Below are 23,137 nucleotides of genomic sequence, written 5' to 3'. Positions count from 1 at the left end.
GGAGGGCAGCAGGCAAGCAGCGGTGGCCAGCGGGCCCCCTGCAGGCAGCTCTCCCCATGGGAGGGTGGAGGGAGGTGGCAGACTGGGGAGGACGCGGCAGGTACGTCCCCCAGGTGAGAAGGAAGTAGGGCTCCTGCTGCACTCCCCAACCATCAGCCATGAGGTGCAGCTGATGGAAGAGCAATTGTGTGTTCCTGGCCAGGTTTGAAGCCTGCCTCAGCCTCCTGAACTTGGGCAGGCTTCAGGAAGACAGGCGCACACTACACCCTCGCTCCAGCACCCTCAGCAGAGGCCTGGAGGGCAGGCAGCACGGCGTGCATGTGGCGAGGGGACAGGAGAAAGGCAGGTATGCAGCAGGGCACGGCGGAGGACAGCTGGATGAGCGCACTGAACTCCCAGGTTGAGCTGCTGGTGGCTAGTTCTGGCCAACAGAGGTTCCGAAGGGCACGCCAGCTCCTCTGAGTGGTCCGGGGGAAGAGGGACCCCCCCCTCTCGAGGGCCTACCAGAGGGCCAGCACTTTGTGAGAAGTACCCTGCACATTTTATTATATAGGATGTTACTTGCCCCGAGCCTCATGGGAAGAGCAGATTATTATTATTTATACAAGCCCCTGTTGTGAACAGGCCACCCCCAAGGAACCCGTGCTCAGGAGAGCCCCGTGGGTTATCCATGCTTCTTTATTCATTTACTTCAGGGGTAGTCAAACTGCGGCCTGACAGATCTCCATGGACTACAATTCCCATGAGCCCCTGCCAGTGAATATTTATAGAGCCATCTGGAGTCCATGGACATCCATGGACTACCCCTGATTTACTTCATTCACACACGCCCTTCTCCCCCTCAGGGACCCAGACCGGCAGGCACCATACACCTCCCCTCCATTTTACCCTCACGACAACCCCGCGAGGCTGCCTGGGCGGAATGTATATGACGGGCCCGAGGTCACCCAGTGCGCCTCCATAGCACCAGTGGAGACTTGGACCCAAGTCTTCCGAAGACTAGCCCAAAACCACCGCACCACACTGGTTCTTTCACAGATGAAACCCCTGCCGTCCAGGCCAACGGAGGGAGCCAACGGATGGGTCAACAACTTGGCTCGGGAAATCCTGCCGCCATACTCACAAAGATCACCATGATGACGAAGGCGGCCAGGTAGGAGGTGCGAGCCATCCACATGCTGATGAAGCGGTAGTGCTCCCCGGACACCACGTTGCGGAGGAAGCCTGTAGCGGGACAGGAAGGGAGAGGGGAGATGGAGGAGCCCCATGTGCTTGGCTGGGCACTGAATTCCAGCAGCCCTTTCAAGGAAGGAAAAGCCGGGTTAAAGACAGCAGGGCAGGGAGTCTTCACCACGCAGTGGGATTCCGACTGGCTCAGCCAGGGTACTTGTGGTTGTCATGGGTGGCCATATAATGACGTGTAAGAACACATCCCCCAGAGGGAGAGGAGGTCTAATGTTCGAAATCTACTTACGATCCCTGACTATAAGGAGGTTAAGTTGGCCTCAACTCGAGCCAAGGATTTCTCAGCCATGGCCCTGGCCTGGTGGAACAGCCTGCCACAAGAGATCGGGGTCCTCAATGGTGAGGGTGACATTGTGGGGAAACCTCCCCCCCTTCATATTAATGTCAATATTAGCTCGGTGATTTTAAAATGCTTTAACTGTAATCAATTAATTTCAAATTTTATTTTTGTATATTCTTGGGATTTATTTGTTAGGCTTCTATTCTGCCCTGTCTTAGCCGGCTCAGACAAAATTTACATTGCCATCCACGCTGGATGGATGGTAACAGCACTGCTGAAAATACACATTGCAGAGGCGTGGAAGTCACGCTGCCTCGGCCTGGAGACGCTGATCTTACCTAATGAAATGGACTGAGCCACAACATCCTCGCCTGCCGATCTGCGAGGCTTCAAGGAAAGTTTTGTGAACTTCCAGCTTAAAAGGGGAGGAAGAATCAAGTCCAGAGACAAAGTAGAAAAATGTTTTTCCTAAATGAGCCTGGTGCGTCCATGCCCGTTCTTCATACCTTTTAAGTGTGTTTTTATCATTTTTATAATTAAATAATTTTACAAAATTAACTAAAACACAAGAAAAGGACCTGATGCTTCTGTGCCTTCTGCTTATTCTGCAGGCCAATCATCCTATTATATAGCTTGGTGGCCTCCCATATCTTGGTAGGCTGTCATTAGGACCTCACAAATCAGGACAGAAGAATGGAAAGCTCAGAAGTACATGAGAGAAGCCACGTTGGATAACATCAATGGCCCATCCAGTCATAGTGTTCCACCTCATCCACTGGTGGACCTCTGCTCCATACATTTACCCAAAATTAGGCTTACTCCTCCACCCCTTGTAAAACATGAAGCAGCAATCCGCTGACTACTCTCTGCACTCATCTCTCACCCTCACCTTTGTTCTCTTCATTTTCAGCTAACGCCTTCACGCTGGACATGAGGATGTCATCATAGCCCAGGAATTCGTCCAGGAGGAGGCGGCTGAACCGGTCCCCAAAGCACTGATCCCGGGTGGGGTCTGAGAGGGCGAAGAGCAAGGCAAGCATGATGTTACAGTAACTACGAGAAGGATGGACTCAGTTGAGGAAGCCCTCCGTTTGCAAGAGCTGAGTGAGTGGGCTAATGATAGTATGTTTTGGAGGACGCCAATTACCTTTTTAGAAAAATGCTGGCAAATCACAGCTGACTTATAGTGACCCCATTGGGCTTTCAAGGCAAAAGGCCTTCAGAGGTTTGGGTTTTAACTTTTCATGCCCTTTGTGGAGGGACCCCCATATATCTGGGGGACCGCCTATCATGCCCCACTGCAGGGCCTTGAGCTCTGTGGGTACAAATCTGCTGGTGGTCCCCACAAATAAATCAATATACAAATAAATATACAAATAAATAAATATATACAAATATATACAAATATATACAAATATATATATATAGAAAGAAATATACAAATATATACAGATATATACAGATATATACAAATAAAGGTAAAATTAAATAAATGAAAAACGAATAATATAAATGAATCAAAAAGAATAAAAAAATGAATTAATAAAATAAAATAATTAAAATAAATAAATAAGTGAAATAAAATAAATAAAACAATTTAGATCAGTATTGTCTACCCAAACTGGCAGGGGCTCTGCAGGGCCTCATGCACAGCCCTTGATGCTGGAGATACTGCCAGGGATTGAACCTGGGACCTCCTGCATACCAAGCAGATGCTCTGCCACTGAGCCAGGGCCTTCCCCCTATGGCTTCTCCCATTAACACACGGAACAGGAATGGTGGGGCTCTGCAGTCACCAGGAAGAAGTGGTAGGCATTTGGAGCAAGGGAAGGAACAGCACCCGGGGCTTAGCAGGCCTCGCCTTCTGTGCTGGAGGGATTGCTACTGTTCCCTCTTCAATGTGGGGTCTTTAACTCCCTCTTTGTCCAGACTGTTGGGCACTGCTGTAGCAGTCTCAAGACAGTGCCTGGCTGCTGTGCTCTAACAGTGAAGTCTGAAAAAGGGTTCCACGGCCTTTCCCAGAAATTCAGCTGCTAACATCACTGGATGTCACTGGAGCCCAGTTCCCCTGTGGCTCTACAGGCCTAATCTCTTTCTCCGCACTGGAAAGGGTAAATGATTGATCGATCAGCTAGCACCTGCATCATCCTTCTGCACTCACTCCTCTTAAAGGGCATGGCACCAATTCCAGGGTCCCTCAAAGCCTGAAAAATATTTCAGGCGTTCCTGCATGATCAAATCACTTGGAAGGAGCTGGAATAGGGTCATTAATAATGCCCACAAAACTTTTAAGTGGCTCTCACTGCCTTGGTCACTTGCATACAAGATATTATTGCTCTGTGCATCTAATTTTTTAATCCTGTTCCATTGCTGGTGGCATTATGCTGTTTTTGTATGTAAGCACACTGCTTTGGAACACCCCGTGCTAATTTTGTAAATCTGTTTCTTGCCGCTGTTAATGGCTGAGCTCTTACCATGTTACTTTTAACAGTGTGGTCACCCTGAGTCCCATAAAGAAATGCAAAACGATAAATGAAGTAATTAAACATATTCACAAGCAGGTGCTTGGCCACCCCATGGAGACACCAATGGACACAGCAAGAGAAAGGGAGAAATGCTTCACCCCTGGAGCCACAGCAGCTCCTGGATGCCTTTTCAAACTTACCCAAAGTCACCACCATGACGGGAATGCCGAGGCGCTGGCGGGTGCTCTGAGACAGGCGCAGGAAGCCGTACTCCAAGGAATACTCCACAATATACTCTTCCTGGGGCCACACTGCATGTGAAAAAGGGGACAGGAGATCAAGAGGTCAGGTAAAACGAGAGGTAGCCATGGCAGATGCACCTCGTCCAAGGAAGCCGGGTGAATTGATAGCATAATCCAGGTGACTTAAAAGCATACATATGGTGCAGAGTATGGTTTTAGGGTGATGCAAAACAGCAAAGCATGCATTGTTAAATGCCAGCTTCAAGCTTATCTTTTCCTCAAATAGGAGTTTTGTAATACGTAGGATTTCTCTCTTTTCTAAATAAAAAAATCTTTAAAAAAAACCCCATACATTAATTTCCATGCATTTATATCATCTTTGAAATCCTGGATTTCAAACCAAATGGAGCAAACGAGTTTGGTCATGGATTGATAAAGAGGTGCGGACTTTGTGGCCCGTCATTTACTAGAGCACTTAAGGAAAATGGAATTAAGCGGACTCACTGGCTCCCCCCCCTCCAAATAGTTAGGTGTGACATGTGTTAGTTGTACTGGACAGTGCTGCTTCTGAAATCTAACAATTGATATTATCTACAGTGCCAATGCCCTCAGGCAGTTTAGTTTTGGGAAAAGGTTCACAAACGGGTAGAATTTGGATGTGAAATGGCAAGGCCAGTTGTGTTCTTGTTAAATTGTACTGCAAAAGGCCTAAGGTCGTTTTCTTATGATATATGCAACCAGGACGTTTCTGGTAAGGCACTGGGAGTAGAATAATGCTCTGAATATTCAAGAACAGCTAGAAAAAAATAAGGAAATGTTAATTTAGCACTTGCTCATTTACAAAGGAATCTTTGAGTCCCTTTCGTTAATTGGATAACTCTAACGTACATAGATAGCTACAATGTAAATTTCTTTTATTTTCCTTGGATTGATGAAAACACCCATTTCAAACATACGCAAAAAGAGCATCAAATCATCCTGAAGGGGGAAAAGGGGCCACTTTGTTCACACACGGTGCTGTTTGCCACACACCTTCTTGGCAGAGGCATTCTACCTGTTAATGAGCAGCTGGCTGAACACTCCCCTGAACTGCTGGCCGGGTGTTGGAGGGCCGTGGCGGAGTGGCTCCAGCAAAGCCGATTGAAGCTTAACCCCCTGAAGGCGAAGGTCCTGTGGCTGGGGAGGGAAGGACCAGGCAAGGAAGTGCATCTCCCTTATATTGATGGGGTGCTGATTCAGGCTGCACCCCTGGAGAATTTGGGAGTGATTGTTGACATCTCCCTATCTATGCAGGTGTAGGTCACTAAGAGTAACGTGCCAGGAATTTTTCCATCAACACAGGCAAAGCTACTTGTGCCCTATCTGGCCCCAGAACACCTGGCCACAGTGATCCACATGACAGTCACCTCCAGATTAGATTATTCGCTCCATGTGGGCCTTCCCTTATCCCTGACCCAGAAATTAGGGCTAGTACAGAATGCATCTTCCTGAGTCCTCATATCATACATGGACTCCACGGAGAGCCCCAATTGAACCTGTTCTTCAGCAGCTGTACTGGCTACCAATTGAATTCTGGGTCAGGTTTAAAATGTTTGGTTTTAACCTTACACAGCCTGGGACCTGCTGATGTCAAGGACCGCTTCTCTGTCTACACCCTCTGAAGAGCACAATGCTCCACAAACTCCAACCTGCTGTGGTCCCTGGCTCCAGAGAAATGCACCTGGCCTCAACCAGAGCCAGGGCCTTTTCAGCCCCAGCTTCAGCCTGGTAGAATGAGCTGACAGTGGAGACCTGAGCCCTTACAGAACTCCTGAAGTTCCAAAGGGCTTGCAGTATGGCGCTCTTCCACCAGGCATTTGGTTGAGGCTGCACTTTTACCATCTGAATCTCCCCCCTCCCCACCCCCACAAGCTACTCTCCCCCACCTGAGTCGGGACAATTACTGGATTTCCAATTGTTGTGAACTTAGGCCAGCAGGAGGTGGTACAGGATGAAGTGAGCGGTCGGTGTATATGATATGCAGAATAAGTTTTTATAACTTATAAACATTTTATTTGTGGGGTGACTTTATGAAGAAATCTCATAAATAAAATAAAACAAATAAAACAAATTCCTTCCTGATTGAGAGAAATGGCCTCTTCAAAGGCAACTTTGCCATTACTGGCGTAAAAAAATGAGTTCTTGTTACAAAAGGTGAATAAATGTGTGTCATGTATGAATTAATCGAGGCTTTCTCAGCCAGGATTCCCTGAAACTCTGGGATTTCTTGACGGCCCTGGAAAGATCTCCCAAAAGGGTGGGACTTAATTTATAATTTTAAAAACCCTGTAAAACATTTATTGGGTGATAACCCACCCACTCCTCTCCCAAAATGGCCAATGATGTACCTGAAGGGGGTGGGAAGGGGAGGGGGCCCAGGTGGGCATGTCCACAGCTCTGCTTCCCAACCCTATTCTGCATGACTGTACCACTTCTGGGGTTTCTCAAAGCCTCAGGAATATTTCAGGGGGTTCTCAGTGGATAAAAAGTTGAGAAATGCTGAATTAATCAAAAGGTCTTTTGCCAATTAGACAGGTGCACAAGGCATGATATCCATCAACGACTATTATCCAAGATACCAAAATGGAACCTCAATATTTGGAAGCAGTCTACCTCTGAACAAAAGGCACTATCAGCCATCATTTTCACATTCCAACTGTCAGTTTTATCTCAAAGCAGCTCAGCTACACCAGTCCAGTGTCCCAGAAGTCAGCTTCCCACAAAGGCCAACAGGCAGGAGGGAGGCAAAGGGGCAAGTCACAGTCCTGTTAGAGCTGTTCTCAGAGAGCAGTTCAACAAAGGTCTCACAGCCCCATCTACCTCACAGGGTGCCTGTTGTGGGGAGGGGAAGGTGACTTGTAAGCCACTTTGAGACTCCTCCAGGTAGTAAAAAGCGGGGGATAAAAGTCAACTCTTCTTCCAAATGACTGATTGGCTGGCTCCCACATCTTACCTCCACACCCACCTCTCTGAAGGGGCATGGCGCCACTTCCAGGGTTCCTTGAAACCCGAAAAATATTTTAAGGGTTCCTCCATGGTCCAGAGTTTGAAAAAAGCCCCCTAACCTGACAGTCAAGAACCAAGGAGAACCTCTGAACAATGTTCTGTGGAAGGCTTCAAATGGTTGAAGTCCAGACCGGTCCAACTCCAAGGGAGGTCCTTGGGCTTATCTGCCCAAGCAGAAAGAGCCCAGCTTTGGCTTCAAATGCCCAGAGGGACACAGATCCGCTGACCAGCAGCTGCCCGAGCTTTGAATGGCTTCATTTAAAAGGAGAAAGAAAACCTCAGAGAGTTCACATTGAGCGGCTGCCGCTGCTGGTAGAGCAGTCTGCCATGGATCAAGAGGCAAGGCTTTGACGGATTTAATGGAAAAGCCCTTTGGAAAAGGCCGCCGAAAGCACAGCTGAACCAGCAGGGGTTGCGGGGGAGAAGGAGCAGGATTGATTGTTGATGGAGGACAAGCCCCATCTGGGCTGACACGTTGTCACTGGGGATTGACAAATCTGCCGGTCTCAAAAGGCCCCTGAATAAATCAACGGGGAAGCCTCCGTTGGAATACGATCTATAGTTGTACACATAAAAATACCTTACAGCACTGGGAGGGGGGGGAATGCAGAAAAGGGCAATTAAAATGATTAAGGGGAACTGATGAGGCTCTTTAGCCTAGGGCAGGCTTTCTCAACTCCTGAATAGATGGAAGTTAATATAATCTGCTAAACATTTATCAGGTGATATGACCATATATGGTCATGCCCACCTACCCCCCCATTCCCAAAATGGCCACTGATGGGCCTGGGGTGGGTGGGGAGGGGAGGGCCCTGCATAGGCGTGTTCACAACTCTGCTTCCCAACCCTATTCTCCCCCTCACTGGCAGTCTTCAAGCAAAGGTTGGATATACACTTTTCTTGGATGCTTAGGGCTGATCCTGCGTTGAGCAGGGGGTTGGACTAGATGGCCTGTATGGCCCCTTCCAACTCTTATGATTCTAAAAAGGTAAAGGTAAAGGTATCCCCTGTGCAAGCACCGAGTCATGTCTGACTCTTGGGGTGACGCCCTCTAGCGTTTTCATGGCAGACTCAATATGGGGTGGTTTGCCAGTGCCTTCCCCAGTCATGACCGTTTACCCCCCAGCAAGCTGGGTACTCATTTTACCGACCTCGGAAGGATGGAAGGCTGAGTCAACCTTGAGCCGGCTGCTGGGATTGAACTCCCAGCCTCATGGGCAAAGCTTTCAGACGGCTGCCTTATCACTCTGCGCCACAAGAGGCTCATATTCTATGATTCTATGATTCTATAATAGCGCCACTTCTGGGGTTTCTCAACGCCTGGAGAAAGTTTCAGGGGGTTCTCAATGGTAAAAAAAAAGTTGAGAAAGGCAGGCTTAGAGAAATGACAACTGAGGGGTGATGTGATAGAAGTTTACAAAACCATGTGTGCGATAGAGAAAGTAGAGAGAGAAGAACTAGGGACTGCTCAAAGAAATTAATGAGCAGTAGACTTCAAACAGATAAAAGGAAGTACTGGACTCAAGAAGCAATTAGCATGAGGAATCCACTGCCACAGAAAGAGGACCATTTATACATCATTAGCCACAATGTACAGATGGAAGACTCTGTCGGGGGCCGTGACTCTTTGCATTCTTGATGTTTGGGGGTCCACAGTTGGACAGCTTCTGGAGTTCTGGCCCTGCTTGGGTCACAGTATGATTTATTTATTTTTATTTATTTTTGGATTTGTACCCGGCCACTCTCAAGGGATTCCGAGTGTTTGACTGGATGGGCCATTGACCAGATCCAACATGGCTTCTCTTATGTTCTTACATCTGGGGCAGTGACATGCTCTGTTCCTAGTGCTTGAGGGGCAACAATCATAGAATCATAGAGTTGGAAGGGACCTCATGGGTCATCTAGTCCAACCCCCTGCACAATGCAGGACACTCACATCCCAATTGCTCATCTACTGTCACCTGCCACCCCTTAAGACTTCACAGAATCAGCCTCTCCGTCAGATGGCTCTCCAGCCTCTGTTTAAAATTTCCTAAGTCAATGGGAGGGCTTCTGAAGCTCTGGCCCTGCTGGTGCACCTTGCTTTGACAACTGTGTGACACAGAATGGATGGACCACTGGCCTGATCCAACAGGACTTCAATTATACTTCCCAAGCTGACTTTTTCCTAAGTCTACCCAAAGGGGCAGACGCCCTCCATTCCCGGTGGGAGCTGAGATTACCATGGGGAGGTCCAATTTTTAATCCCACATGAAGACCCTGGCCTTCTCTCCCTCCTTGTGCATCTCTCTCCCACAGAAGACACTTCTCAGCCACCTCTGAAAGCTGATTAAGACCTCGTCATCCAGAGGTGTTTTGCTTAGTCCAGCTGTGCAAAGATGTCCACAAAGATGTTATTTGACTTTTAAAACACTTAGCTTGCTACCCAAGCATTTCTGGACTTCAAAGGCTACAACAAGTAAGTACGAACTCTTCCAAATTAAAAACTTCTGCCCTCATCTGGTCACTTGGAACCAAACTCCAACTCGCCAGCAGCGAGTGCCTACTCATAAGCTATTAGTCTGCAGGCTAATTTCTCCAGTGGTTTGGTTTTATTTGGGCCAGCTGTTGCTGGGCCAGCCTTTATTGCTCGAAATAGTCTTATTTTCCCCCTTTACCCATTTTAAACTTCACTCCAAGCTCCCTCAAGAGCCCTTGGTGGAGTAGAAGAAAGGGAATACTCTTAAAGAATAATACACAGCCAGCAAGAACTTCTACCAAGACTTTGATTATTCCCCGGCTCCCACTCCCAATTTTCCCAAATGCAAACTAAAGGTGGTAGTGTGGGGGGGTGGATAATCTCAAATGGCCACAGGGCAGATCAGATCAGCCCATCAAAAAGTGTTCCAGCCGCAAATCTCAGGTGGAAAATGAATGTGGGCCTCTCTGCTGCAAAGAGATTTAATTTCTAAACAGCCCTCTCAATAATTAAACATGAGCTGTCTTCCTTCGCTTGCATTCTCCCTGGAATTCTTACTCAGCTTTGAACTGTCCCTGTGACGCTGCGGTTGAGGAATTTTTAACATCGCTGGGACGTGCTGCTTCCAAAAGGCCACTGCCGTTATCCCCAGGATTCAAATGCAGAAGTCACTGATCTATTTTTCTTTGGGGGTGTTCAATTTCTCTGGGCCCTTCACCTCCTGTCCTCCTAAACCACTTGCTATCACCCCTCTCTCTCTCTCTCTGGGAATTGTAGTTCTGTGATCAGAGGGGTAAGGGACCTTCAGAAAAGAAATCTTATTCCCTGAAGAGTAGTCAGGGGTGGACAGAAGCAGGACTGGAGGGGGAAGCGTAATAGCTGCAAATGTACATGTGGCTCAATGGTAGAGGCCTCTGCTTGGCATACAGATGGTTCCACGCTCAATCCCTGGCACCTCCAGTTAAAAGTGCCAGGCAGTAGGGTGATGTGAAAGACCCTGGAGAATCTGATCAGGTATCTCATCATAGAGGCTGCCTGTTGATCCTCTGCATGAATCAGGGGTTGCCAGTTTTCCAAGCAGCAGGCACATCAAAAGAAGCAATCTGTACAAAATCACTGTTCCAGGCATTCTTCGGAGAGGGAAGGAGGCTGGCTGTGAGCAACAACACACACAGGTATACGACGGACAATCCTCTGCAAGTGGCTATACCTCATTCTGCCCTGAACCAACCAAGCTTCTCCCAGTGTAAGGGTGCAGGTTGAACTACCTGCCCTCCAAGACACCCACTCACTGCATCTCTGCAATGGCCACCATCACTGTAGGTGTATTGTATTCCCATCGGGACACATCTGTAGGTGTGTTGTATTCCCATCGGGCTTTGTCATTTATGGGGATGCTTCCATGCTTGGGTGGAGATGGATGGGGCTAGTAAAAGGTCTGCTTTAATTTCTTCTTTTCACAACTGGGAGAGCATCTGCCATTAACCTCTAACCTTAACTTTTTTGTTTCCACTATGTTTATGTGTGAACAACAACTGAACCAAATGGAGTGATTTGTTATTCTAGCAAGGACATCAGATTTTCATTATCATGCTGAATACTTGTAGATGTCTTTGTGATGCTGTTTACTAATTTACTCTCTCCTTCTATCTGTGATTCCTGTTCCATTGTCTGAGGAAATGTGCATGCACACAAAAGCTCATGCCTTGAATAAAACTTTCTTGGTCTTAAAGGTGTGACTGGACTCAAATTTTGTTAAAGCCAACTTGTGCAGGCAAAATGGTGATGTGCGCCTGCAATTTTAATTCACGGGGGAAGAAGGATTCTTCCTCAGGTATTAGAAGTGCAGGAGATCCCAATTTATGCCAACTCTTTCAGAGTGTACTTCTGCTAAGTCTAATGCAGCACACTTTTTGCAAACATGCAATAGACGCAATTCATTCCAAATGTAAGGACAAAACATTCTCAGGTCTCGTTAAAACCCCAGAGGCACCTGGGGCTTCAAACACTGCTGGATAGCTGGATCAAAGGTTTTAAGAATGGGCAGAAAGGCCACTGAGAGGGGCAGATGGAGAAAAGGACTCATGAGTGCCAAAGAGGTGATGAAAGATGGAAAAGGAAGCATTTGAGAAAAGGAAGGTGAGGTAAAAGCAGAATGGGAGGGGAGGAGGAAGCGAAGGCCCAGGCGGGTCTCTTTACCTGCTTTGGCCAGCATCTCAAACTCGGACATGGTCTCGCTGAGGGGCTGCATACCTTTAGGGGCCGTCTCGCTGCCGAATGAGAACTCCTGGCTTTTGTTCTGGGCCAGCACCTTGGCGCCGCTGGCCCGGGGCGGTTTGAAGAACACCTTTGGCTCGATATCTAACTCAAACTGTTAGCAGGGGGAGGGGGAAAAAAAGAATTAGAATCGGAAGAATTCAAACAGATCCTGGACCAGGCAAAACAGTTTAAGGCAGGGGTTCCCCAACTTTTCTCAGCCTGCAGGCACCTTGGGAATTCTGTCACTGGATGCCAGAACCCTAAAATGGCTGCTAGAAGAAGCAGAGCCAGCCACAAAATCTCAGGCGGGAGTTCGGACAGAAGCTCCGTTTAACAGGATGCCCTTTAAAATGAACGTATTTCTGAGATATATTTTCATGGATACACAGCTTTATCTCCAGGTTATAAGGTCAGACCTCTAGTGGCCAATCAAAAGCTCTGCTGAGCAAAAGCCCCATCTACTTTCTAAAAATACTTGGTGAGTGCCACAAAAGGTATCTGTGGGCATCAGAGCACTCATGGGCACCAGGATGGGGAACTCAGGAGGTTCAACTGCTGCAGAATGCCACAGCTCACACAAGGTGCCTGAAGGCCCAACATCCAAGGTCCAGGTCCAACATCCCTTAGAAAGGACTTGCCTTCATTCGTTGCCCACCCACCCATGAAGGGGACCCAGATTTTGGGAAGCCAAATATCATCGGTACCTGCAAAAAAGGCCCAGATGAATCCAACATCTTGTTTCCCACAATGCCTATTGAGAAGGCACACAAACATGACACAGAACAACCCTGCTTCCCATTTTCACCCTGCAGCAACTGGTGCTCACTGCCTCTACATGTGGAGGTTCCATTTAGCAATCCTGGCCATTTGCTACTGGGGGGGGGGGGGGAGACGAATTCTCTATAAATTTCTCAACTTTTTAAAAAAGTTCCCTTGGGAAAATGCTGGTCACAACAGAGAGTTCCAAAGGACTGCATAAAGAATAGCCCCCCCGCCCTCACATTTTTCCCTATCCCACATTCTGCCTCACAGTCTAATCAGGCTGACTGCATTCGGCATTGTACTTTGGCATCCTGCCTCTTTTCTTTGCAACTCCCATCCCACCCACTGAGTGGGATAGAGGGACTCAGGGGAACTCCATTCCTACGTGTATCTGATGAAGGAAGCTTTGACTTTCGAAAATCCTGAAAAGTTTTGGAAATCCTGCTGATCGCTGGAGTACTGTTAGGGTCGGTTTCAGCACAATCCCAGGACAAGCTGGGGGAGTGTCCTGCCGCACTCCCCGCCCTCCTGTTCTGGCCTTCCTTAAAATGCCGCCCTGCCCAAGGAACCCTTACAGAACAGAGCCCAAGCACACACGGCTGGCTGGGATTATTCCAGGCACAAAAACTGCACAGCATGCAGGTGGGGAGGGAGGGGGAGCACCAAGTCAATTGTAAGCTGGCTTGCCTTTGGGAGGACGAGTAACGGAGAGCAGCAGCGCCACCTGCAGGCAAGATGGAAAGCTCTCTGTCTACTTTGCGTGTCCCCCCCCTCCCCCCCCTCGCACAACTGCTGAGTGTCCAAAAGAGAAAAGATCAGTCTGGCCTGAGTGAGCACCAGGAAATTACAGAACAGACAAGGCTCCGTTAAAGGAGTGCGAACCATGGGAGGGGTTTTTCACTATCCGAAGGAGTCTCCAAGCAGCTTACTATTACATCTAATTAGCTAAAACTAAGAAGCAACATTTCGAGCACATTAGTACTAGAAAAACAGCTAGCAGAATAGGAGCTGTTTTTATATATATTCTCTGCCTTTCACTGCCCAAAGGGGTCTCAAAACAGCTTACAATTGCCTTCCCTTTCTCTCCCCAGAACAGAGAGCTTAGAGAGCTCTAACAGAATTGCTCTGGGAGAACAGCTCTAGCAGGACTTTGACTAGCCCAGAGTCACTCAGCTGGTTGTATGTGTTGGAGGAACAGGGAATCAAACCCAGTTCTCCAGATTAGAAGGTGCAGCTCTCAACCACGATACCACAGCTCAATGACTAGGCAGGGGTAGTCAAACTGCAGCCCTCCAGATGTCCATAGACTACAATTGTAGTCCATGGACATCTGGAGGACCGCAGTTTGACTACCCCTGGACTAGAGCATCTGCTTTGCATGCAGATGGTCCCAGGTACGGTCCGCGGTGTCTCCAGTTTTAAAGGAGATGTGAGAGACCTATGCCTGAGGGCCCGGAGAGCTCCTGCCAGTGAGTAGACATGAGTGGTTCAGTACCAAGCAGCTTCATGTGACAACTTGGGAGGCCCCTGGGAGTGAAATTTGGGCAGCTGGTGTGAAGTTTCCAAGCTGATGTTTCCTCTTTGCAATTACTCATAATCAATCAATTCTCTCCCACCCCTTGAAGTAATGCTGCTGGCTGCAATGACTGGCCAACAGTGTGAACAATGGCAAAGGCTTTTCACAGTATTCCAGGCTTCACAGCCAAGAATCTGGGCATGGAACTGGGGTCATTGTGGTTGGGCAGGGAGTTGTGAATTTCCTGCTTGCTGCAAGGGATGACCCTGCGGTAGATGACCCTGCGGTCCCTTCCAACTCTAGGATTCCATAATTCTAACCCTTTTGCCTGGGGTGTTTTCCTAAAATGTGAGCTGCCTTGATCATCCGGGAAAGAGGAGGTATAAACACTTTGTTTACATGGATTCCTCCCCTCACTTTTAAAAACAGCTCACTTGGGACAGCTCATTCTTTACAGAGGGGGAAATCCCCACAGCAAAGCTCAGGTGAGTCACAGCACCTAGCAACTTTAATAAACTCAGAGACATGATGAGTGTCATACCATGGACGAGAATGCTGGAAGGGAAGGGAGCATGTGAAGGGTGGGCGCTACTCAAACAGGAGCTTTTGCATGCTCAATCAATGACTATCCCAGAAAGACGAAAACACTGCAGGAGCTCTAAGAAGCCTATTTGGATGAACAGAGAACTTCAAGAGGAACTAAGAAAGAAAAGGAAAATGTTCAGGAACTGGAGGGAAGGACAGAGCTCTAAAGAAGAGTACCTACAGGTTACTAGGCACTGTAGATCAATCATCAGAAAGGCCAAAGCTGAGAGTGAGCTAAGATTGGCCAGGGAAGCCCATTGTAACAAGAAAAGATTTTTCAGTTATGTGAGGAGCAAATGAAAAGTAAAGGAGGCAATAGGCCCACTGTTGGGTGCGGATGGACAAACTCTAACGAAAGATGCAGAGAAAGCAGAAAGGCTTAGTGCCTATTTTACATCTGTTTTTTCCCACAGGTCGGAGTGTTTAGGCACATCTAGAGATGGCCGTAGCCAAAGGATAGTGTCTGGGTGGCAGGTTAACATGGATAGAGAGGTTGTCAAGAGGCATTTAGCTGCACTGGATGAGTTCAAATCCCCTGGTCCGGATGAAGTGCACCCGAGAGTACTCAAAGAACTTTCCAGAGAACTTGCACAGCCCTTGTCCATCATCTTCGAAACCTCTTTAAGGACTGGAGATGTCCCGGAGGACTGGAAAAGAGCAAACGTTATTCCGATCGTCAAAAAAAGGAGGAAGGATGACCCAGGAAACTACAGACCAGTGAGTCTGACCTCTGTTGTGGGGAAGATAATGGAGCAGATTTTAAAGGGAGCGATCTGCAAACATCTGGAGGACAATTTGGTGATCCAAGGAAGTCAGCATGGATTTGTCTCCAACAGGTCCTGCCAGACCAACCTAGTTTCCTTTTTTGACCAAGTAACAGGTTTGCTGGATCGGGGAAATTCGGTTGATGTCATTTACTTGGATTTTAGTAAAGCTTTTGACAAGGTTCCCCATGATGTTCTGATGGATAAGTTGAAGGACTGCAATCTGGATTTTCAGATAGTTAAGTGGATAGGGAATTGGTTAGAGAACCGCACTCAAAGCGTTCTTGTCAATGGTGTTTCATCAGACTGGAGAGAGGTGAGTAGCGGGGTACCTCAGGGCTCGGTGCTCGGCCCGGTACTTTTTAACATATTTATTAATGATCTAGATGAGGGGGTGGAGGGACTACTCATCAAGTTTGCAGATGACACCAAATTGGGAGGACTGGCAAATACTCCGGAAGATAGAGACAGAGTTCAACGAGATCTGAACACAATGGAAAAATGGGCAAATGAGAGCAAGATGCAATTTAATAAAGATAAGTGTAAAGTTCTGCATCTGGGTCAGAAAAATGCAAAGCATGCCTACTGGATGGGGGATACGCTTCTAGGTAACACTGTGTGTGAACGAGACGTTGGAGTACTTGTGGATTGTAAACTAAACATGAGCAGGCAGTGTGATGCAGCGGTAAAAAAGGCGAATGCCATTTTGGGCTGTATCAACAGGGGCATCACATCAAAATCACAAGATGTCATAGTCCCATTGTATACGGCACTGGTCAGACCACACCTGGAGTACTGTGTGCAGTTCTGGAGGCCTCACTTCAAGAAGGACGTAGATAAAATTGAAAGGGTACAGAGGAGAGCGACGAAGATGATCTGGGGCCAAGGGACCAAACCCTATGAAGATAGGTTGAGGGACTTGGGAATGTTCAGCCTGGAGAAAAGGAGGTTTAGAGGGGACATGATAGCCCTCTTTAAGTATTTGAAAGGTTGTCACTTGGAGGAGGTCAGGATGCTGTTTCTGTTGGATGCAGAGGAGAGGATGCTTAGGGCTGATCCTGCGTTGAGGAGGGGGTTGGACTAGATGGCCTGTATGGCCCCTTCCAATTCTATGATTCTATGATGGTCTTCAGGTGCCTGCCTGTCAAAATTAGCAAGCACAAGCTGCAAGCAAAGAGAGATCACAGGTGGTCAGAGTAAAGGAGAGCTCCCTTTCCCAGCTGTGAAATGTTCATCTTCTGCTCCATTTATTAAGCAACCTGCCAGAGCACTAAGTACAAATATTAATAAATACAGGCAGATGCAGCAGTGGTTCAGGCTCATCACATTCCCTCTCTGAGTGGCTATTACTCTAAAGAGAGAGCTGAGCACTACACGGAGGAAAGCGTATTATGTACAACGGAAAAGCAAAATTCAATAAATTGCCACTGGGGGATACCAGGCATTCAGGATGCAGAAGATGGAATCAGCTCTTGTTCCTACAAGCTATTAATTTGGTTTAACTTTTCTGGCCCAGCTGGGACCAGGCAGAAAATGAAATAAAAATAAACTTGCTTAATCTGCCTACCTAGGGTATGTAGAGAGCCTCTTGTGGCGCAGAGTGGTAAGGCAGCGATATGCTGTCTGGAGCTGTCTGCCCATGAGGTTGGGAGTTCGATCCCAGCAGCCGGCTCAAGGTCGACTCAGCCTTCCATCCTTCCGAGGTCAGTAAAATGAGGACCCAGCTTGCTGCTGGGGGGTAAACGGTAATGACTGGGGAAGGCACTGGCAAACCACCCCGTATTGAGTCTGCCATGAAAACGCTGGAGGGCGTCACCCCAAGGGTCAGACATGACTCAGTGCTTGCACAGGGGATACCTTTACCTTTAGGGTATGTAAGAAAGCTTAAATACGGATAAAATAACAAAAAGTAAAATAGAAACTCGGACCTATGCAGCTCCACAAAGTTCCCTAAACCAGGGGTAGTCAACCTGTGGTCCCCCAGATGTTCATTGACTACAAACGCTGGCAGGGGCTCATGGGAATTGTAGTCCATGGACATCTGGAGGACCACAGGTTGACTACCCCTGCCCTAAACAGCCCTTTCCCCCCAACCTGGCAAAGAGGCCCTCCAGGTAGCTCAAGCAAGCGAGTCAAGCAACAAGTTGCATTTACAGGATCCAGGCCCTATGCCTGGCATACATTGTGTGAGCTGAAGCATCTTTGACCAAGCTTTCTCCCAAGGCATCGTCAAGTCTGTTCCTGGCACTCAACAAGGTCAGGCAAGGAGCTGGGGGGGAACCGGAACCCCTTTCCCTTAAAGGCAGAAGCATTCATTCCAGGGCTTCCCAAGAGCCGCCAAAGCAGCCCTCATCAACCAGAGGAATCATGGGACAACTGCATGCCCTGTACGTTGGCCAAACACCCCCACCCCACGCATGCGCACAGACACACACACGGTAACACTAAATGGTGGTGATGGTGGGAAATGCCACCAAGTCGCAGCCAGCTCATTGAGATCCTGTAGGGCAGGTTTTTCCAACCAGGGTCTCATGGAACCCTGTGATGTCCCAAGTGGGTAGGAGCTAATTATATATTTCATTAAAACAAAAAACATTATCAGGTGATACGACCCTATATGGTCATGTTGACCTGCCCACCTCTCCCCAAATGGCCACTGATGGGCCTGGAGGGGGTGGGAAGGGGAGGGGCCTCTGAGTGGGCGTGTCCACAGCTACACTTCCCAACCACATTCTGCACAATTGCGCCACTTCTGGGGTTTCTCAAAGCCTGAATGTTTCAGGGATTTCTGAGAGCTACAAAAGGTTGAGAGAAACTGCTGTAGGGTTTTCAGGTCGAGACATTCGGGGGTGTTTTGCCATGGCCTGCCTCTGCACAGCAGCCCTTGACTTCCTTGGTGATCCACCCCCCTCCCCAAGTACTGATCAGGACCGACCCTGCTTCGCTTCCAAGATCTGACAAGATGCAGCTTGCCTAATATAATTTTGAAATGAGAGCAAAGGGAAGGGTTTGCGCTCTGCCCTCTTGCGCCCACCTCAGCACAAATGCTCCGGCAAGTGAGGCGGCCAAGACACCTAGAGGGGGGCTAGCTGGCTGGGGAAGTAAAATCACTGCCACTCCCTGGCTGGCTTATTCTTCTCCTGGGGGGGGGGGCTGCTATCCTGGTGGTGGAGAGTGAAGGATTTCTTCTCTGCGGTCATCCTGTTCTCCTTCTGGCTTCTGGGATGATGGCAAAGGAGTTGCGGAAAGAAGCCAAGAGCAGCTGTAGAGGACGAGCCATTCACTGGCTGTTTAAGGAAGCTCATAGCTTACCCACCCTGCTGTTTCTACACTGGTGGCTGCTTCAAAACACCAATCACCTGCCAAGACAAAAGCCCCACTGGGCAACAGCCTTGCCCTCTTTCTTGAAGTGTGGGCTGGGCCTGGGCAGGTATGAGTATCATGGCCTCAAGGGAAACCTTAATTCAGCTGTTCCTCTGGCTTCTGACACTCACAAGGCCACGCCCAGAGCATGACTTGAATAATTTTAGAATTAAAGTACCAATGAGTCCAAACAGCAGCTACCTAACACGGACAGACTATAGCAGGGGTGACCAAACTGTGGCTCTCCAGATGTCCATGGACTACACTTACCATGAGCCCCTGCCAGCATGGCAGGGGCTCATGGTAAGTGTAGTCCATGGACATCTGGAGAGCCACGGTTTGGCCACCCACTAGGCTATAGTGAAACTGCAACAGCCGACTTAGGAGGAACATGAATATTTAAGGAAGAAGCATGATGGGGGCAGGCTAGGCCTCACAGCAGGCAGGTAGCAGCTGTAACAGCAAGACTTAGTAAAGGTGCCAGTTTGAGATATGTGGATGAGACCACATCACTGGCAGAAAAGGGAGAAGACCTGAAATGACTCCTGGAGAAGGTTAAAGCCAGAAGTGCTTAAGCAAGATGACCACTGGCAAAAGTAACAACGACTAGGGAATTGCGCAACTTTAAGGCGAACAATGAAGGCAGATTTTCTACTCCTGGGCTCCATCGTCCATCAAAAGAGACTGCCATCCAGCAAGACCGGGAAGGGCAACAAAGGAGCTAGAAAAGATCCAGAAATGCAAGGAGGTGGGTTGGGCGTAATTTGTAATGCTGTGTTCCCCATTGCTATGTACAACTGTGAAAATAGGACAAAGAAGAAAGAGGAAATGGGGTGAAATGGGGTGTTGGAGAAACATCTGTATTCCTTACAATCCCCTCTTCATTTCATTTCAGACAATGGGACTGTAATGTGATATAAGGATTACGTAATGTAATTCAGAATCTAGCTCTCTGGTCTTCGGACAGGAGAACAGACACAGCCAGGCTTGACACTTGGATAGGAGACAGATGGGACTAGCAACAGGTCCCTTTTAATTATTTCTTTCCACAACTGGGAAAGCATCTGCTATTAATCAATAACCTGGTTCAGCCTCACTTGGAGTCCTGTGTTCAGTTTTGGGCACCCAATTGAAGAGGGATATAGACAAACTGGAGCGTGTCCAGAGGAGGGCAACAAAGATGGTGAGGGGTTTGGAGACCAAGACGTATGAGGAAAGGTTGGGGGAGCTTGGTCTGTTTAGCCTGGAGAGGAGCCGACTGAGAGGGGATTTGATAGCCATGTCCAAGTATTTAAAAGGCTGCCATATAGAGGATGGAGCATTGTTCTCTCTTGCCCTGGAGCGACGGACCAGAACCAATGGGATGATATTAATGCAAAACAAATTCCGTCTAAACATCCGGAAGAAGTTCCTGACAGTTAGAGCGGTTTCCCAGTAGAACAGGCTTCCTCGGGAGGTGGTGGTTCTCCATCTTTGGAAATTTTTAAACAGAGGCTGGAGAGCCATCTGATGGAGAGGCTGATTCTGTGAAGGTTCAAGGGGGTGGCAGGTTATGATGGATGAGTGTCCTGCATACTGCAGGGGGTTGGACTAGATGACCCAGGAGGTTCCAACTTTATTATTCTATGATTCTAATTTACTACTAATTTATTATCTCCTTATATCTATACTCTTATGATTCTTGTTCCATTGTCTAAGGATGAGTACATGCACACGAAAGCTCACACCTTGAATAAAGCTTTGTTGGTCTTCAAGTTGCCACTGGACTCAAAATTTTAGTGTAGTAACAGGAGACCCTGCAGGAGAGGGATCAAATTGATAATGGAAGCTGCATCTCTCAGTTGGAAAAACCTGAGCAAGATTGGTAGACATTTGAACACACACAAGGACCTTGAACCTGCAACTCTGTGACAGAGAATGCCAAGAGCTCTACATTCCTAGTGTCCGGAAGGGACCCACTTGCCCTGTTCATCACTGTGTTTTGGCACCACTCGACAGAGGCCCTGGGAGGTGGGGGGAAGGGCAGTACAGACACCGGTCAGCTGGGAACAGGTGACAGCAAAAGCTAACAGGGTTCCACCTGCCACAGTAAAGCTGACAGTTATAAGAAGAGTTGCTTTTTTATACCTCGCTTTTCAGTACCCGAAGGAGTCTCAAAGCGGCTCCCAATTGCCGTTCATTTCGTCTCCCCACAACAGACACCCTGTGAACTAGGTGGGGCTGAGAGAGCCATGACAAAACTGCTCTGCAAGAACAGCTCTAACAGGACTATGACTAGCCCAAGGTGCTAGTCCAGCTGGCTCCATGAGGAGGAATGGAGAATCAAACACAGTTCTTCAAATTAGAGACCATCACTCTGAACCAGTGGTCCCCAACCCGCGGGTCGCGGCTCCTTCTTCCCTCTCCCCCCGAAGCGAGAAGCTCGCCAGGCCGTGAGCAAATTGGCTGCCAAAGCTTCTTGTTTCGGGAGGGGAGGGGAGGGAAGAGAAGCTTGCCGAGCTGCAAGCTAATCGTCCGCTTTAGTGACCGATTTGCTGGCGGCCTGCAGGGGCCGGGAGGGGGAGCCGCGGCAGCCGGCATGGCGGCAGCACAAACGCCCATGTGCGGACTGCCGCGCATGCGCCCCTGCCGGGTGCAAACGCGCGTGTGTAGCAGTCCGCACATGCACGTTTGCGCTTGGGCTGCCGCGCGTCCGCGGACCCCCAGGCCGTCCTCTCTCCCCACTCCGGAGCAGCGGTCCGCAGCGGCTGAAAGCTTGCGGACCGCTGCTCTGAACCACATGCTGGTGTCCTTACAATTAGCCTCCACATAAAGAGACTGAAGTGTTCTAAGCCAGGGGTAGTCAACCTGTGGTCCTCCAGATGTCCATGGACTACAATTCCCATGAGCTCCTGCCAGCATTTGCAGGAGCTCATGGGAATTGCAGTCCATGGACATCTGGAGGACCACAGGTTGACTACCTCTGTTCTAAGCTACCAAGTGTGGCCTTCGCTATATGGATTTGACTGCCTCCTAACCTCTGGGCTCCATTATTTGTCACGGAGGAGGACGAGTCAGGGCCACAGCCCATCAACCATGGAGTTCTCCGTCTCCATCAGACCTCCAACTTCCATGTCTTCAATCTTAACCTAAGAGTTGTGCACCTCAAAGGCTGGAATTTTAAGCAGGGGAAGGGGTTTGGGGGCTTCTAGGTATCCCCTCGGAACATCTAGAACTCGGCTTCAGCGACATGGCCTTAATTTACTCCCTACAGCAACCAGCTAAAGTAAAACAAGGTCATGACTTTCCTAGGGCAGGGAGGGAGGGGGGCAGGGGAGGCACATGACTTCCTGAAGGCTACCTACTGGGAGAAACAAGATTCAAATCACAGATTTCCTTTTGACCCCGGGGATTGCTGGAATCTGAATGACTTCCACCCAGTTAATAATAATAAGTAAAAAAAAATTATTTATATTCCAATTTCTGCGATTCATGCCCTTGACTAAGTCCCAGATGGGGGAGGTTGGCAGGAGCAGATTTTCCATGAACAGGAGCAGGAGCAGATTTTCCATCCAAGACAGTTAAGCCCAAGGGGTGTGGCATGAGCTTTGGGGGTTTCAGCAGATCAGGGCAGGCCCCACAAGTCCCTTACGACAGTGGTCCGCAACCTTTCCAAGGCTGCGGACTGGCGGTGGTGGGGAGAGCGATTGCGCGGCTGAAACTGCCGCGCATGCACTTTTGCTGCCGCGCATGGCACAAACACGCATGCGCAGACCTGCTTCCCTCTCTCCCCCTCCCACAAAAAGAAGTTTGCCGGGCCACAAGCTAATCGGACACTTTTGCAACACCTGGCTTAGAACACCTCAGTCTCTTTTGCAACACCTGTGGTTTTTGTGGCCGATTTGCTTGCGGCCTGGGAAGTTTCTTACTGTGGGGGGTGGGGGGCGGGGAGAGGGAGCCGCGGCCCGGTGGTTGGGGACCACCGCCTTACGAGATGCGAGGAGGGCTGCGAGCTTCACCGGCTTCTAAAAAAAAAGCACCTGTTAGACAAACCAGAGGATGGATCTAGCAGCAACCTGTTAGTCGTAACCATTCAATGGAACCTCCACATTTAGAGGCAAGTCTACCTCTGAACCCTAGGTGCCAGAGAGATGCCCCTTCCTTAGTGAGCTTC

The 23,137-nt window shown here is 48.7% G+C and overlaps 1 protein-coding gene across 2 annotated transcripts in view; it reads right to left on the bottom strand.

Annotated features, from left to right (window-relative positions):
- Positions 1-23,137, bottom strand: part of TMEM259 (transmembrane protein 259) — a 44,937-nt gene that overhangs the window by 9,199 nt on the left and 12,601 nt on the right. The window contains exons 4-7 of one of the 2 annotated variants that reach the window (XM_077331654.1): positions 11,935-12,106; positions 4,191-4,301; positions 2,415-2,537; positions 1,124-1,224 (exon numbers count right to left, since the gene is read on the bottom strand). In XM_077331654.1, the coding sequence (XP_077187769.1) occupies positions 1,124-1,224; positions 2,415-2,537; positions 4,191-4,301; positions 11,935-12,106 (507 nt within the window). The remainder of the gene's footprint in view (positions 1-1,123; positions 1,225-2,414; positions 2,538-4,190; positions 4,302-11,934; positions 12,107-23,137) is intronic. The other variant, XM_077331655.1, reaches the window with a different exon arrangement.

Source organism: Paroedura picta, chromosome 4, assembly GCF_049243985.1.
Source record: "Paroedura picta isolate Pp20150507F chromosome 4, Ppicta_v3.0, whole genome shotgun sequence".
In the NCBI taxonomy this organism is placed as follows: domain Eukaryota; kingdom Metazoa; phylum Chordata; class Lepidosauria; order Squamata; family Gekkonidae; genus Paroedura; species Paroedura picta.
This window is presented reverse-complemented; position numbering and strand designations above follow the sequence as displayed.